This window comes from Salvelinus namaycush, chromosome 7 (assembly GCF_016432855.1).
Source record: "Salvelinus namaycush isolate Seneca chromosome 7, SaNama_1.0, whole genome shotgun sequence".
In the NCBI taxonomy this organism is placed as follows: domain Eukaryota; kingdom Metazoa; phylum Chordata; class Actinopteri; order Salmoniformes; family Salmonidae; genus Salvelinus; species Salvelinus namaycush.
This window is the reverse complement of record NC_052313.1, coordinates 49,664,261-49,680,831: the sequence shown is the minus strand read 5'-3', so window position 1 is coordinate 49,680,831 and position 16,571 is coordinate 49,664,261. Positions and strand designations below refer to the sequence as shown.

Below are 16,571 nucleotides of genomic sequence, written 5' to 3'. Positions count from 1 at the left end.
TAATTAGCAGGTAGAACAGAAAACCAACTGGCTCTGGACCTCATAGGGTAAGAGTTGAATACTCCTGTCCTAAAACATTGTGAAAGTGCTTGTCATCTATCTTTACAGTCCCCAGTACATTGAACCAAAATGGTGTCCATAATGCCACCTGGTTGCCTAAAAAGTGTGCTGTACTGCAGTACATTGTGGCACCAAATTGGTGTCCTGAGCAGAATCTGCATTGAGCTAAAGAAGGAAAACTGACTCGGACATAACATGCACCCTAGTGGACCTACTGTATAAGTCCCTGTCACTGGTAGGTTACAGTAGCCTAGATAGCCAGTCACAAAACTATGAGGAAAACCTGCTTCCTCATCATGGCACAGGTGTGATCATCAGACAGCGAAAGTTGAACATTTACCAGACACTAACCAAAGCGACTTAGTGGTGTGAGCAGACCATCAGCCATCAACTGATCCATCAGAGAGAATGATGAAGACATCACAGTCAACTCCTGATAAATGCACATCAGAAAAGTGCAAACTCTGTTTCAGTGCAGGGTTGTTTCCCAGTCCCATTATAATTCCCCAGTCCAAAGCCATTGATATCAGGACAACCCTATGTATATTCATGTAAATAGAAAGGTCTCTGTTGAAGGCGGGCAGTGCCCCCTGCTGTCTGTCCAGTGACAGTGTCTCAGACCAAACAGAGTTTGTCTGTGACGCAGGTTGTAGCAGGGGACGGGTTTGTTTGTGACACTGCATGTAGAAGGGGACCGGTTTCTTTGTAACAAAGGTCACAGGTTGTAACAGGGAACAGGTTTCTCCTAAACCTGACACAGGTTGTAAGTGGGGCCAGATCTCTCTGTGACACAGTCACCTTCCACCTCGTAGACATAGTCACAGCGATGGGCATAGTCCATGAGAGGAGCCTCGGACAGGGCACAACTCTGGACACTCTGGCCACCGAAGGAGATCACGGTGTCCCTCTGCACAAAACACACACACAGAGAGAGAGAGAGAGAAAGAACACAGTTAGTCAAAGAGCAGATTCAAACACACTTAAACCTGGTATGATATAGTTGTATTGTAGAGGGGTTAGGGCTGGGGTCAGTGTAAAGGTGGTATATAGTTAGTTGTATTGTAGAGGGGTTAGGGCTGGGGTCAGTGTAAAGGTGGTATGTAGTTGTATTGTAGAGGGGTTAGGGCTGGGGTCAGTGTAAAGGTGGTATATAGTTGTATTGTAGAGGGGTTAGGGCTGGGGTCAGTGTAAAGGTGGTATATAGTTGTATTGTAGAGGGGTTAGGGCTGGGGTCAGTGTAAAGGTGGTATATAGTTGTATTGTAGAGGGGTTAGGGCTGGGGTCAGTGTAAAGGTGGTATATAGTTGTATTGTAGAGGGGTTAGGGCTGGGGTCAGTGTAAAGGTGGTATAGAGTTGTATTGTAGAGGGGTTAGGGACTGGGGTCAGTGTAAAGGTGGTATATAGTTGTATTGTAGAGGGGTTAGGGCTGGGGTCAGTGTAAAGGTGGTATAGAGTTGTATTGTAGAGGGGTTAGGGACTGGGGTCAGTGTAAAGGTGGTATATAGTTGTATTGTAGAGGGGTTAGGGCTGGGGTCAGTGTAAAGGTGGTATATAGTTGTATTGTAGAGGGGTTAGGGCTGGGGTCAGTGTAAAGGTGGTATGTAGTTAGTTGTATTGTAGAGGGGTTACGGCTGGGGTCAGTGTAAAGGTGGTATATAGTTGTATTGTAGAGGGGTTAGGGCTGGGGTCAGTGTAAAGGTGGTATAGAGTTGTATTGTAGAGGGGTTAGGGCTGGGGTCAGTGTAAAGGTGGTATATAATTGTAGAGGGGTTAGGGCTGGGGTCAGTGTAAAGGTGGTATATAGTTGTATTGTAGAGGGGTTAGGGCTGGGGTCAGTGTAAAGGTGGTATGTAGTTGTATTGTAGAGGGGTTAGGGCTGGGGTCAGTGTAAAGGTGGTATATAGTTAGTTGTATTGTAGAGGGGTTACGGCTGGGGTCAGTGTAAAGGTGGTATATAGTTGTATTGTAGAGGGGTTAGGGCTGGGGTCAGTGTAAAGGTGGTATATAGTTGTATTGTAGAGGGGTTAGGGCTGGGGTCAGTGTAAAGGTGGTATAGAGTTAGTTGTATTGTAGAGGGGTTAGGGCTGGGGTCAGTGTAAAGGTGGTATGTAGTTGTATTGTAGAGGGGTTAGGGCTGGGGTCAGTGTAAAGGTGGTATATAGTTGTATTGTAGATGGGTTAGGGCTGGGGTCAGTGTAAAGGTGGTATATAGTTGTATTGTAGAGGGGTTAGGGCTGGGGTCAGTGTAAAGGTGGTATATAGTTGTATTGTAGAGGGGTTAGGGCTGGGGTCAGTGTAAAGGTGGTATATAGTTGTATTGTAGAGGGGTTAGGGCTGGGGTCAGTGTAAAGGTGGTATATAGTTGTATTGTAGAGGGGTTAGGGCTGGGGTCAGTGTAAAGGTGGTATGTAGTTGTATTGTAGAGGGGTTAGGGCTGGGGTCAGTGTAAAGGTGGTATATAGTTGTATTGTAGAGGGGTTAGGGCTGGGGTCAGTGTAAAGGTGGTATAGAGTTGTATTGTAGAGGGGTTAGGGCTGGGGTCAGTGTAAAGGTGGTATATAGTTGTATTGTAGAGGGGTTAGGGCTGGGGTCAGTGTAAAGGTGGTATAGAGTTAGTTGTATTGTAGAGGGGTTAGGGCTGGGGTCAGTGTAAAGGTGGTATGTAGTTGTATTGTAGAGGGGTTAGGGATGGGGTCAGTGTAAAGGTGGTATATAGTTGTATTGTAGAGGGGTTAGGGCTGGGGTCAGTGTAAAGGTGGTATATAGTTAGTTGTATTGTAGAGGGGTTAGGGCTGGGGTCAGTGTAAAGGTGGTATATAGTTGTATTGTAGAGGGGTTAGGGCTGGGGTCAGTGTAAAGGTGGTATATAGTTGTATTGTAGAGGGGTTAGGGCTGGGGTCAGTGTAAAGGTGGTATATAGTTGTATTGTAGAGGGGTTAGGGCTGGGGTCAGTGTAAAGGTGGTATAGAGTTGTATTGTAGAGGGGTTAGGGCTGGGGTCTGTGTAAAGGTGGTATATAGTTGTATTGTAGAGGGGTTAGGGCTGGGGTCAGTGTAAAGGTGGTATATAGTTGTATTGTAGAGGGGTTAGGGCTGGGGTCAGTGTAAAGGTGGTATATAGTTGTATTGTAGAGGGGTTAGGGCTGGGGTCAGTGTAAAGGTGGTATAGTTGTATTGTAGAGGGGTTAGGGCTGGGGTCAGTGTAAAGGTGGTATAGTTGTATTGTAGAGGGGTTAGGGCTGGGGTCAGTGTAAAGGTGGTATATAGTTGTATTGTAGAGGGGTTAGGGCTGGGGTCAGTGTAAAGGTGGTATAGAGTTGTATTGTAGAGGGGTTAGGGCTGGGGTCAGTGTAAAGGTGGTATGTAGTTGTATTGTAGAGGGGTTAGGGCTGGGGTCAGTGTAAAGGTGGTATATAGTTGTATTGTAGATGGGTTAGGGCTGGGGTCAGTGTAAAGGTGGTATATAGTTGTATTGTAGAGGGGTTAGGGCTGGGGTCAGTGTAAAGGTGGTATATAGTTGTATTGTAGAGGGGTTAGGGCTGGGGTCAGTGTAAAGGTGGTATATAGTTGTATTGTAGAGGGGTTAGGGCTGGGGTCAGTGTAAAGGTGGTATATAGTTGTATTGTAGAGGGGTTAGGGCTGGGGTCAGTGTAAAGGTGGTATGTAGTTGTATTGTAGAGGGGTTAGGGCTGGGGTCAGTGTAAAGGTGGTATATAGTTGTATTGTAGAGGGGTTAGGGCTGGGGTCAGTGTAAAGGTGGTATAGAGTTGTATTGTAGAGGGGTTAGGGCTGGGGTCAGTGTAAAGGTGGTATATAGTTGTATTGTAGAGGGGTTAGGGCTGGGGTCAGTGTAAAGGTGGTATAGAGTTAGTTGTATTGTAGAGGGGTTAGGGCTGGGGTCAGTGTAAAGGTGGTATGTAGTTGTATTGTAGAGGGGTTAGGGATGGGGTCAGTGTAAAGGTGGTATATAGTTGTATTGTAGAGGGGTTAGGGCTGGGGTCAGTGTAAAGGTGGTATATAGTTAGTTGTATTGTAGAGGGGTTAGGGCTGGGGTCAGTGTAAAGGTGGTATATAGTTGTATTGTAGAGGGGTTAGGGCTGGGGTCAGTGTAAAGGTGGTATATAGTTGTATTGTAGAGGGGTTAGGGCTGGGGTCAGTGTAAAGGTGGTATATAGTTGTATTGTAGAGGGGTTAGGGCTGGGTCAGTGTAAAGGTGGTATATAGTTGTATTGTAGAGGGGTTAGGGCTGGGGTCAGTGTAAAGGTGGTATAGAGTTGTATTGTAGAGGGGTTAGGGCTGGGGTCTGTGTAAAGGTGGTATATAGTTGTATTGTAGAGGGGTTAGGGCTGGGGTCAGTGTAAAGGTGGTATATAGTTGTATTGTAGAGGGGTTAGGGCTGGGGTCAGTGTAAAGGTGGTATATAGTTGTATTGTAGAGGGGTTAGGGCTGGGGTCAGTGTAAAGGTGGTATGTAGTTGTATTGTAGAGGGGTTAGGGCTGGGGTCAGTGTAAAGGTGGTATATAGTTGTATTGTAGAGGGGTTAGGGCTGGGGTCAGTGTAAAGGTGGTATAGAGTTGTATTGTAGAGGGGTTAGGGCTGGGGTCAGTGTAAAGGTGGTATGTAGTTGTATTGTAGAGGGGTTAGGGCTGGGGTCAGTGTAAAGGTGGTATGTAGTTGTATTGTAGAGGGGTTAGGGCTGGGGTCAGTGTAAAGGTGGTATAGAGTTGTATTGTAGAGGGGTTAGGGCTGGGGTCAGTGTAAAGGTGGTATATAGTTGTATTGTAGAGCGGTTAGGGCTGGGGTCAGTGTAAAGGTGGTATGTAGTTGTATTGTAGATGGGTTAGGGCTGGGGCCAGTGTAAAGGTGGTATGTAGTTGTATTGTAGAGGGGTTAGGGCTGGGGTCAGTGTAAAGGTGGTATATAGTTGTATTGTAGAGGGGTTAGGGCTGGGGTCAGTGTAAAGGTGGTATATAGTTGTATTGTAGAGGGGTTAGGGCTGGGGTCAGTGTAAAGGTGGTATAGAGTTGTATTGTAGAGGGGTTAGGGCTGGGGTCTGTGTAAAGGTGGTATATAGTTGTATTGTAGAGGGGTTAGGGCTGGGGTCAGTGTAAAGGTGGTATATAGTTGTATTGTAGAGGGGTTAGGGCTGGGGTCAGTGTAAAGGTGGTATATAGTTGTATTGTAGAGGGGTTAGGGCTGGGGTCAGTGTAAAGGTGGTATGTAGTTGTATTGTAGAGGGGTTAGGGCTGGGGTCAGTGTAAAGGTGGTATATAGTTGTATTGTAGAGGGGTTAGGGCTGGGGCCAGTGTAAAGGTGGTATGTAGTTGTATTGTAGAGGGGTTAGGGCTGGGGTCAGTGTAAAGGTGGTATATAGTTGTATTGTAGAGGGGTTAGGGCTGGGGTCAGTGTAAAGGTGGTATATAGTTGTATTGTAGAGGGGTTAGGGCTGGGGCCAGTGTAAAGGTGGTATGTAGTTGTATTGTAGAGGGGTTAGGGCTGGGGTCAGTGTAAAGGTGGTATATAGTTGTATTGTAGAGGGGTTAGGGCTGGGGTCAGTGTAAAGGTGGTATATAGTTGTATTGTAGAGGGGTTAGGGCTGGGGTCAGTGTAAAGGTGGTATATAGTTGTATTGTAGAGGGGTTAGGGCTGGGGTCAGTGTAAAGGTGGTATGTCGTTGTATTGTAGAGGGGTTAGGGACTGGGGTCAGTGTAAAGGGGGTATATCGTTGTATTGTAGAGGGGTTAGGGCTGGGGTCAGTGTAAAGGTGGTATATAGTTGTATTGTAGAGGGGTTAGGGCTGGGGTCAGTGTAAAGGTGGTATGTCGTTGTATTGTAGAGGGGTTAGGGACTGGGGTCAGTGTAAAGGGGGTATATCGTTGTATTGTAGAGGGGTTAGGGCTGGGGTCAGTGTAAAGGTGGTATATAGTTAGTTGTATTGTAGAGGGGTTAGGGCTGGGGTCAGTGTAAAGGTGGTATATAGTTGTATTGTAGAGGTGTTAGGGCTGGGGTCAGTGTAAAGGTGGTATATAGTTAGTTGTATTGTAGAGGGGTTAGGGCTGGGGTCAGTGTAAAGGTGGTATAGAGTTGTATTGTAGAGGGGTTAGGGCTGGGGTCAGTGTAAAGGTGGTATGTAGTTGTATTGTATAGGGGTTAGGGCTGGGGTCAGTGTAAAGGTGGTATATAGTTGTATTGTAGAGGGGTTAGGGCTGGGGTCAGTGTAAAGGTGGTATATAGTTAGTTGTATTGTAGAGGGGTTAGGGCTGGGGTCAGTGTAAAGGTGGTATATAGTTGTATTGTAGAGGGGTTAGGGCTGGGGTCAGTGTAAATGTGGTATATAGTTGTATTGTAGAGGGGTTAGGGCTGGGGTCAGTGTAAAGGTGGTATAGAGTTGTATTGTAGAGGGGTTAGGGCTGGGGTCAGTGTAAAGGTGGTATATAGTTGTATTGTAGAGGGGTTAGGGCTGGGGTCAGTGTAAAGGTGGTATAGAGTTGTATTGTAGAGGGGTTAGGGACTGGGGTCAGTGTAAAGGTGGTATGTAGTTGTATTGTAGAGGGGTTAGGGCTGGGGTCAGTGTAAAGGTGGTATAGAGTTGTATTGTAGAGGGGTTAGGGCTGGGGTCAGTGTGAAGGTGGTATAGAGTTGTATTGTAGAGGGGTTAGGGCTGGGGTCAGTGTAAAGGTGGTATATAGTTGTATTGTAGAGGGGTTAGGGCTGGGGTCAGTGTAAAGGTGGTATAGAGTTGTATTGTAGAGGGGTTAGGGACTGGGGTCAGTGTAAAGGTGGTATATAGTTGTATTGTAGAGGGGTTAGGGCTGGGGTCAGTGTAAAGGTGGTATAGAGTTGTATTGTAGAGGGGTTAGGGACTGGGGTCAGTGTAAAGGTGGTATAGAGTTAGTTGTATTGTAGAGGGGTTAGGGCTGGGGTCAGTGTAAAGGTGGTATAGAGTTAGTTGTATTGTAGAGGGGTTAGGGCTGGGGTCAGTGTAAAGGTGGTATAGAGTTGTATTGTAGAGGGGTTAGGGACTGGGGTCAGTGTAAAGGTGGTATGTAGTTGTATTGTAGAGGGGTTAGGGCTGGGGTCAGTGTAAAGGTGGTATGTAGTTGTATTGTAGAGGGGTTAGGGCTGGGGTCAGTGTAAAGGTGGTATATAGTTGTATTGTAGAGGGGTTAGGGCTGGGGTCAGTGTAAAGGTGGTATGTAGTTGTATTGTAGAGGGGTTAGGGCTGGGGTCAGTGTAAAGGTGGTATAGAGTTGTATTGTAGAGGGGTTAGGGACTGGGGTCAGTGTAAAGGTGGTATGTAGTTGTATTGTAGAGGGGTTAGGGACTGGGGTCAGTGTAAAGGTGGTATGTAGTTGTATTGTAGAGGGGTTAGGGCTGGGGTCAGTGTAAAGGTGGTATAGAGTTGTATTGTAGAGGGGTTAGGGACTGGGGTCAGTGTAAAGGTGGTATGTAGTTGTATTGTAGAGGGGTTAGGGACTGGGGTCAGTGTAAAGGTGGTATGTAGTTGTATTGTAGAGGGGTTAGGGCTGGGGTCAGTGTAAATGTGGTATATAGTTGTATTGTAGAGGGGTTAGGGCTGGGGTCAGTGTAAAGGTGGTATGTAGTTGTATTGTAGAGGGGTTAGGGCTGGGGTCAGTGTAAAGGTGGTATAGAGTTGTATTGTAGAGGGGTTAGGGCTGGGGTCAGTGTAAAGGTGGTATATAGTTGTATTGTAGAGGGGTTAGGGCTGGGGTCAGTGTAAAGGTGGTATATAGTTGTATTGTAGAGGTGTTAGGGCTGGGGTCAGTGTAAAGGTGGTATATAGTTAGTTGTATTGTAGAGGGGTTAGGGCTGGGGTCAGTGTAAAGGTGGTATATAGTTGTATTGTAGAGGGGTTAGGGCTGGGGTCAGTGTAAAGGTGGTATGTAGTTGTATTGTAGAGGGGTTAGGGCTGGGGTCAGTGTAAAGGTGGTATATGGTTGTATTGTAGAGGGGTTAGGGACTGGGGTCAGCGTAAAGGTGGTATATAGTTGTATTGTAGAGGGGTTAGGGCTGGGGTCAGTGTAAAGGTGGTATATAGTTGTATTGTAGAGGGGTTAGGGACTGGGGTCAGTGTAAAGGTGGTATGTAGTTGTATTGTAGAGGGGTTAGGGCTGGGGTCAGTGTAAAGGTGGTATATAGTTGTATTGTAGAGGGGTTAGGGCTGGGGTCAGTGTAAAGGTGGTATGTAGTTGTATTGTAGAGGGGTTAGGGCTGGGGTCAGTGTAAAGGTGGTATAGAGTTGTATTGTAGAGGGGTTAGGGACTGGGGTCAGTGTAAAGGTGGTATGTAGTTGTATTGTAGAGGGGTTAGGGCTGGGGTCAGTGTAAAGGTGGTATATAGTTGTATTGTAGAGGGGTTAGGGCTGGGGTCAGTGTAAAGGTGGTATATAGTTGTATTGTAGAGGGGTTAGGGCTGGGGTCAGTGTAAAGGTGGTATATAGTTGTATTGTAGAGTGGTTAGGGCTGGGGTCAGTGTAAAGGTGGTATATAGTTGTATTGTAGAGGGGTTAGGGCTGGGGTCAGTGTAAAGGTGGTATATGGTTGTATTGTAGAGGGGTTAGGGACTGGGGTCAGTGTAAAGGTGGTATATGGTTGTATTGTAGAGGGGTTAGGGACTGGGGTCAGTGTAAAGGTGGTATAGAGTTGTATTGTAGAGGGGTTAGGGACTGGGGGCAGTGTAAAGGTGGTATAGAGTTGTATTGTAGAGGGGTTAGGGACTGGGGTCAGTGTAAAGGTGGTATATAGTTGTATTATAGAGGGGTTAGGGCTGGGGTCAGTGTAAAGGTGGTATATGGTTGTATTGTAGAGGGGTTAGGGACTGGGGTCAGTGTAAAGGTGGTATAGAGTTGTATTGTAGAGGGGTTAGGGACTGGGGTCAGTGTAAAGGTGGTATAGAGTTGTTACCCGGGCAGAGTTAGCATTTGACTCCCTCCTCTCAAAGTCCTTCTTACAGAGGTGACACATGATGCCTGCAGCCAAGGCGTCTCCCAACACATTGATCATGGTCCGGAAACGATCCCTGCCAGACACAACCAACAGAGGGAACTTAGATTGACTGTTTAAAGTATCTATGGCGGGTTTCTGTCAGATGCTCACAGGACAGTCCACAAACACTCTCACGGTCAGATACTTACAGGACCCAGTCAATGGCCACGATCAGTGTGATGTCAGCGGGAGGAAGCCCCACAGAGGTCAAGACGATCACCATGGTAACCAGGCCTGCCTGCGGAATCCCAGCAGCCCCGATACTGGCCGCTGTCGCTGTGATACTGAATAGACAAGCGTAGGGTCAGGGTGTGTGTGTGCGTGTGGTTGCTGTGACAGAAGGTAACTAAGGGCGTGTGTGTGAGAGACAGAGAGAGCGCTTGTGTAGACAGTCCTGACCTGATGGTGACTAGCTGACCAAAGTCCAGTTCGTACTCGTTGACCTGAGCGATGAAAATGGCTGCCACGGCCTCGTAGAGGGCTGTCCCGTCCATGTTGATGGTGGCGCCCACTGGAAGGACAAACCTCGCGATCTGTCTGTCCACTCCACAGTTCTCCAATAGACACTTCATGGTGATGGGCAGGGTGGCAGAACTGGAGGAGGTTGCCAGGGCGATGACCAGAGCCTGTAACAGGCCTCTGATGTAGGTGAAGGGGTTTTTGCGTGTGATTACAAAGTAGAAGAGCGGCAGCAGGATGAGTCCGTGGACAAACAGGCCGGCTAACACTGTGATGAAGTACATCCCCAGCTTCTCTCCCAGGTGGGCGGGGTCATGCATGTCCAGGATCTTCCCTGCTACCAGGAACACAATGCCGAAAGGGAAATACCTGGAAAAAGATCAATAAATTATAAATACCTCAAAATAAATGAGGCAAGCAAGCAACAGGCCTTTGTGATTCTGTCTCTGTCCACCAGGCGTTGTCATGCCACCTGTGTTTTGGGCTTCCTAAGAACTCAAGCAGCTTTGGGTTGACCTGGCTCACCTTGATGACCTGCCACACCTGAAATGCAGACATATACTGAGCTAATGACTAAGGGGGAGGGGGAGGGGGAGGGAGAAAGATGTGTTGGTGAGATCCACTTCTAATCTCAATCTAAATGAGTCCCCACATTCTCAATCCTCCAGATCAAGATTACCAGACCTTTACGTGTGAAGGAGAGTTCAGACAGGTGACTTTGCTGTGTGTGTCCCAACAACTCACCACATGGCAGCATTGATGATCTTCATAACACACTCGTTGACACACTGACACACATTGACCAATGGAGCGCCTCTCTCGCCCATCTTCCCCAGGAGCAGGCCTGCACAGAGAAAACACAGGGTCAGGAGCAAGCCTGCACAGAGAAAACACACAGGGTCAGGAGCAGGCCTGCACAGAGAAAACACACAGGGTCAGGAGCAGGCCTGCACAGAGAAAACACAGGGTCAGGAGCAAGCCTGCACAGAGAAAACACACAGGGTCAGGAGCAGGCCTGCACAGAGAAAACACACAGGGTCAGGAGCAGGCCTGCACAGAGAAAACACACAGGGTCAGGAGCAGGCCTGCACAGAGAAAACACACAGGGTCAGGAGCAGGCCTGCACAGAGAAAACACACAGGGTCAGAAGCAGGCCTGCACAGAGAAAACACACAGGGTCAGGAGCAGGCCTGCACAGAGAAAACACACAGGGTCAGGAGCAGGCCTGCACAGAGAAAACACACAGGGTCAGGAGCAGGCCTGCACAGAGAAAACACACAGGGTCAGGAGCAGGCCTGCACAGAGAAAACACACAGGGTCAGGAGCAGGCCTGCACAGAGAAAACACACAGGGTCAGAAGCAGGCCTGCACAGAGAAAACACAGGGTCAGAAGCAGGCCTGCACAGAGAAAACACACAGGGTCAAGAGCAGGCCTGCACAGAGAAAACACACAGGGTCAGGAGCAGGCCTGCACAGAGAAAACACATATTTGTGTGTGTTCATTCATGCATACTGTACGGGTGTGTGTGTGTGTCTCACCCATAGTAGCAGAGAAGATGACAATCCCCAGTACGTTCATGCCAGAGCTGTGGCCAGGGACGATCTTGTACTTGATGTCTGGAGCTGGGGTGATCTCCAGGAAGACAGGGTGGCCCAGCTGAGGGTTGTTGTGGTCGGGCATCACGTAGACGTAGTTGGCCTGGGACTCCACCAAACTGGAGGCCACTATGGGCACCAGGTCTGTACGGTACTGTTGAAATGTTGCCTCTATCAGATTGGAGGGAATCATGTTCCTGTCAAAGGGAGAATAACCTGTAAACCATAAAGTCTACAACATTATTGGATATGATTGGAGTTATTCCCTGAGTAATGGGGTTGATAATAAAACTGTTTATATGATGTGTGATGTTGTATTGTCATATATGATTTGTTCTGATTTTTTAAGTGAAATCTCTACCTTCAGGTGGACAATCTATTCTATTCTACTGACCCTGTGTTCCGGTAGCCCTGTCCTGAAGTCACACTGAGCTTATAACATGTCAGAAGGTAGGGGTATCTGCTTTCTGTTATCGTCTCAATTTTATCCTGAGTAGGGTCAATTTCTCCTGGTCGTGCCAGAAGCCAAGAGGTGTTCTGTCTCAGAAAGACTTAACAAGACCCTGGACAGAGAGCATGCTGGCAGATACTCATAGACTTCCTGTCATTGCGCTAACGCTGGTTAGCATTGGCTTGTGAAACTACCTGTAATTTCCTTCATAATGGACACAGAGACATAAAATGGTATCCACGAGTGCATCTGGCTCCGGGGGAAGTAGATAAAGGAGCCTCATTGCCAAAATCCAGAAGTATCACTTTGAGCTGTCAACCAAACCACAAAACTTGTAGATAGACACAAGGAAACCAAAAGGTTACATTTCCCAAAAGCCAAAGTCGTTGCTCTGACTAGGGTCGTTGTTGACCAAAATAATTCTCTTCATAGTTGGTCTCGTATTCTCCTGCAACGTCAAAATGTTTCAGCTGTTCGGCAGTCTTCCTAATTAGCGTGTCGAAATAATAAGGTTGTAAGAATGATGTCACACTGTGGTAACATCACCAGGTTGGTTGCCTGTGTTGGTGGTTAAGAGTTCTCATCATTAGGAGTCCTGGTTTATTCATAAAGGATCATGTTAAGGCCACTGCCCCAGGGCCAGTCAGCCTATCAGACGTGACAAATGATCTAAAGCACCTCTGACAGTCATACAGCCTACATCCGCCCGCCTGTACACAGCTTTCACTAAAAATACCCATAATCCTCTGGGCTTTGGAGGATTCTTCACACGGAGGGCCTAAGCCACTGCCGGTCCTCGACCGCCCTGCAGTGTGTTCTGGGTAAAGCATTTAGGACATGGTGTGTTCTGAGAAGATAGAGACTTAGTTGTCACCGGGGTAAGTTGAGCCAAAGGGGTAAGTTGAGCCACCTTTCTTTCTTGGAAACCATATACCAAATGTATTATTTGACCAAATATTTAGGAAGAGGTCACGATTTTATGGAGCCTGTGAAGGAAGAAACCACATGGGAAAAGTGGTAAGAAAGTTAGGTCCAAAAAATGGATTTTCACCAAGTCAAATGAATTTATTGTGTTAGAGGTTCCATGATGCTTGTATCTAAACCAAAGTAAATATTTTAAAAAATTGTTGGGGTCTCTATAAGCTTCAATATGAGGTCCTGAACCTGCATGAAAGTGCATGCTTGTAGCTGTGTGGGCTAATATAGTCAAAATGTTTGCCTTGGGGTATGTCGAACCAATGGTTGAGCCATGGCAAGTTGAGCAAATTGAAGTGTTGTCTTCCCAGGCGTAATGGAAGGCATTATTGCTGGGATATGAGGTAACAACAGGGCCTGGTCTATGTTAAAATAGTTTTTAAAAGTACAGTGTTAATTAGGTGTTAAGCCTGTGTTAAAAGATGCTTAAAATGATTAAAATACAAAAAGTGATTGTGTTGAGTTGTGTTTGGGAAATAAAGATAGACATAGTTTAAAAAAAGTAGTGGTAATATTTAATTCAGTAGAGAAATGTGTAGGCGGCTTAACTTACCCTGTCCCACGATTCAACTTACCCCATACCCAGGGTAAGTTGTCCCAAGAGACCACTTTTTTGGGGAAAATCTATGTTTTTCCAGGGATACATGCTGAAATATATGTAGATACAGTATCTTTGTTAGAGATAACACTGTATTTCCCTGAACTGAGTGATACTGAATGTGAAAAATTGCTCAACTTACCCCACTCTCCCCTAATGATGCCTATTATTAACATGGCCCGCTGGAGGGTTGACTTGTTTCAGCAGTGAATGTGAACAATAGAACCAATAGAATAGTCCCAAATGTGCAAATTCCTCAAGCCACATGAGCTAAATGACCTTGTACTGGTGTTGCTGTTTTAAATGCTATTTACGACCTAAAGACCCCTACTTAATACACACTTCCAGGTAGCTGTATTTAGCTGTACTAGGGGGACTGGGGTGGACTGGAGTTCAGTGGTTCTGTAATGGTTTACTGGTTTAAGATGATTAAATCCACACAGAACCACAACACTGCTAGTGATCCGGAAGAGAAAACAAAAAAGAAAAGATCTGATTCCTTGAAGAGTCAGTATTAGCAGGCTATTTAGCTAGCAGGGTCTTAACCCATTTAGCTAACCCTTCCCCAAACCTTAAACCTAACCTTAACCTTTTAACCTAACTCCTAAACTTAACCCTAACCTTAATCCCTAGCCTAGCTAACGTTAGCCAGCTAGCTAAAATTAGCCACTGAGCCACCTTGCTAGAATTTCGTAACATATCATACTTTTTACAAATTCGTAACACATATTACAAATTGTATTCGTAGCATATCATATAAAATGGCTTATGGACATTCACAAATTAATACCTACATTACAAAACGTAACATATCATACATGGACTGTCCCGGATTTACGTACAGAATAATTCGAAATGCTCTGAGACCAGGTTGGGGATTCAATCAAAGGTGCTTTGTGGACAAACCCATTGCTCTTGACTTTTAAAAGTAAATTACACTTGAGCTGGCATCCGCAGCGTTCACCATGAATGCAATATCCACCAATGCCAGGAACATTGCCTTTACAAGGCGCATTTTTCCATAATGCAATGCTCTTGTATACAACGTGCCTTTTGTTGAATCCCGGCCCTACAAAACCTTTATGGTTTATACTTAGCTGAGGTAAACTGGAGTTCACTAAGTTGACTGATTGGCTGGTTTATTTATGGGTTAATCCACACAAACCCCGACAGGAAGATACAAATATAAAATATTTGATTCTTTCAAACGTCTGTATTAGCAGAGCAGTCAGAATCTGTTGTCTGAGTCTTGTGGAAATCTGGAATATCATCCCATGAGGGATGTTAAGGATGAAAAGGAGGGTGCTCAACAACTTAGACTGACTAAAAACTGGAAACTCTGGAATCTGGTACAGCCAACTACTGATAGAGGCAATGTGTCTGTTGGCCATGCTATTCAAATATGCCCCTCAAGATACTTCACCATGTGTATATGCAAATGTGCGCATGCGTGTGTCTGTCCGTGCGTGTTTGCATGCGTGCGTCCGTGTGTGCGTAAATGCTTGTTTGTGTGCATACGTACCTGATGAGGTCCAGCAGAGCGTCAGCAGAAGTCATAACGGGCCCTGACCCTCCTCTGTGCCCGTCCTTCTCTGTGCCCGTACCAGGGTGGATGACCAGCACCAGGATGATTCCGACGATGACAGCGATGAAGGTGGTCCACAGGTAGTAAGTAATGGTTAGCACCCCCAGCCGCCCGCTGGCCTTAGTGTCCATGGCTGACAGCCCCGACATCAGACTGGCCACGGAGTTAGGATTCAGAGGAGCATTTAGTCAGGAGCATTCAGTTAGGGGCATTCAGTCAGTGTTGTATTCCATTCGAATTCAGAGAGTATTCTGATGGAATTCTATTTAATGAGAACCGCTAGAGTATTCATTTAGCGTTATTTTCCGTTAGAACTCATAGAGCATTCATAGCATTCAATTTCATCAGGATTCGTACAGCATTCTGATAGCATTCTGTTTCTTTAGAACTCCTAGATTATTCATTTAGTGTTGTATTCCATTAGAATCCATCGAGTATTCGATTAGCATTTTATTCCATTATAATGTATAGAGCGTTCTATTGAAGTAGCATGGGTTGTGGTGTAGACCAGAGAGAAAAGCAGTAGGGACATGGGGAACAGACAGTAGTGATAATGTGTTACCTGGACGTGATGAGAGGCAGGATCAGCATCTTCAACATCCTCATCAGCAGTTCTCCAGGGAACGAGAAGTAGATCTTAGCCTGGAAAGGGGAGACACACAGCACTCTGGGTCAGGGGACATGCTGTACATGGCAGACCTTGGGCAAATACATAGAGTGGTTCAAATACTTTCAAATACATGAGGTGTGCACCGTTTGCACTTTAGGGACCATTCTATTTGTTCCATTGTACCAGGCTAAGTCAAACCCACTTCTTGGTCTGGTGCCTGGTATGTTATATATTTTTTGTTTTACATTGTGTTACATGATTTTACATGACTAATAAAGTTCAATCAATCAATCATTCTCAGGTGATGTGCTTTCCCATTGGGCTATGCTTGATGCTGTGTATTTGTTGACAGGTTGAGGTTAGCGCGGATGCAGATTACAACAGTGCGTCAGAAAATTAGAAGCTGCTGACCCATTAATCCACTACTGAAATAGTGGATGTCAAGGGTTGGATCAACATGGCTACTATTGACCCAGGTAGAGCAGTTGAGAAGTCCAGCCTCTAATAGCTGAATCACTACTGTATAACTGGCATGTGCAGGTTATGGCTCAGTTGATATTGTTGCATTGCATCTGTTCTGAATTCAATACAGCAGATATCAATCTGCAGTGAGAGTAGTTTCCCATGTCAACAATATGGTACAAGCTTTGTGAGACAGGGTTTTATGTGTTGTGAAAGTGTCTTGCTGGTCACTCTCTCTTTAGTCTCTGTCTGCACTATCCCAGTGTAAGGCCCTCTCAACCAACCCCTCAGTGGTTTACTACCCCTCTGTCTAAGACCCAAAGCCCTCTGCTTTAACACTATCACCCTAAGACCCAAAGCTCATCACATCTCTCTGTAGGATGCCTGAGTGCTATAAACCTTAGGCCCGCTAGAACCAAAACCTTGTTGCATGGCTCAATAGCTGTGTGTGTGAGCGCGCCTCCGTACCTGCGTGGAGAGGTTGAAGCTGCGGAGGGAGAAGCCGAGCACACAGCCGGAAACCACGGCGATGACCGAGAGCGTCAGCAGCCCGTTGCGTTTACAGTAGCCCTTGATGTACGCCCAAACCTTCACAGAGACCATGCTCTTTATAATGTGCTTTATACACTCCATCCTGAGGCCCAGTTACTCCACGGGCTGAAGGAAAGAGAGGAGTGAAGAGATAGGACTGGAGGCCCAAGGTCCTGCCTTACGTTCAGTCAACGAATGATTCCCAAACCGGTGGGTCGCGAGTCACTGGTGGGTCCCAC

At 46.3% G+C, this 16,571-nt stretch overlaps 1 protein-coding gene across 1 annotated transcript; it reads right to left on the bottom strand.

Moving 5' to 3' along the window:
* Positions 1-805: 805 nt before the first annotated feature.
* On the bottom strand, positions 806-16,434 carry LOC120050807 (excitatory amino acid transporter 5-like). Its single transcript, XM_038997338.1, has 9 exons — positions 16,270-16,434; positions 15,292-15,371; positions 14,667-14,882; positions 11,064-11,317; positions 10,269-10,368; positions 9,465-9,893; positions 9,215-9,349; positions 8,985-9,099; positions 806-967 (listed from the first exon to the last, which is right to left on the bottom strand). The coding sequence occupies exons 1-9, from the start codon at positions 16,432-16,434 to the stop codon at positions 806-808; spliced, it is 1,656 nt and encodes a 551-aa protein (XP_038853266.1).
* Positions 16,435-16,571: the final 137 nt, after the last annotated feature.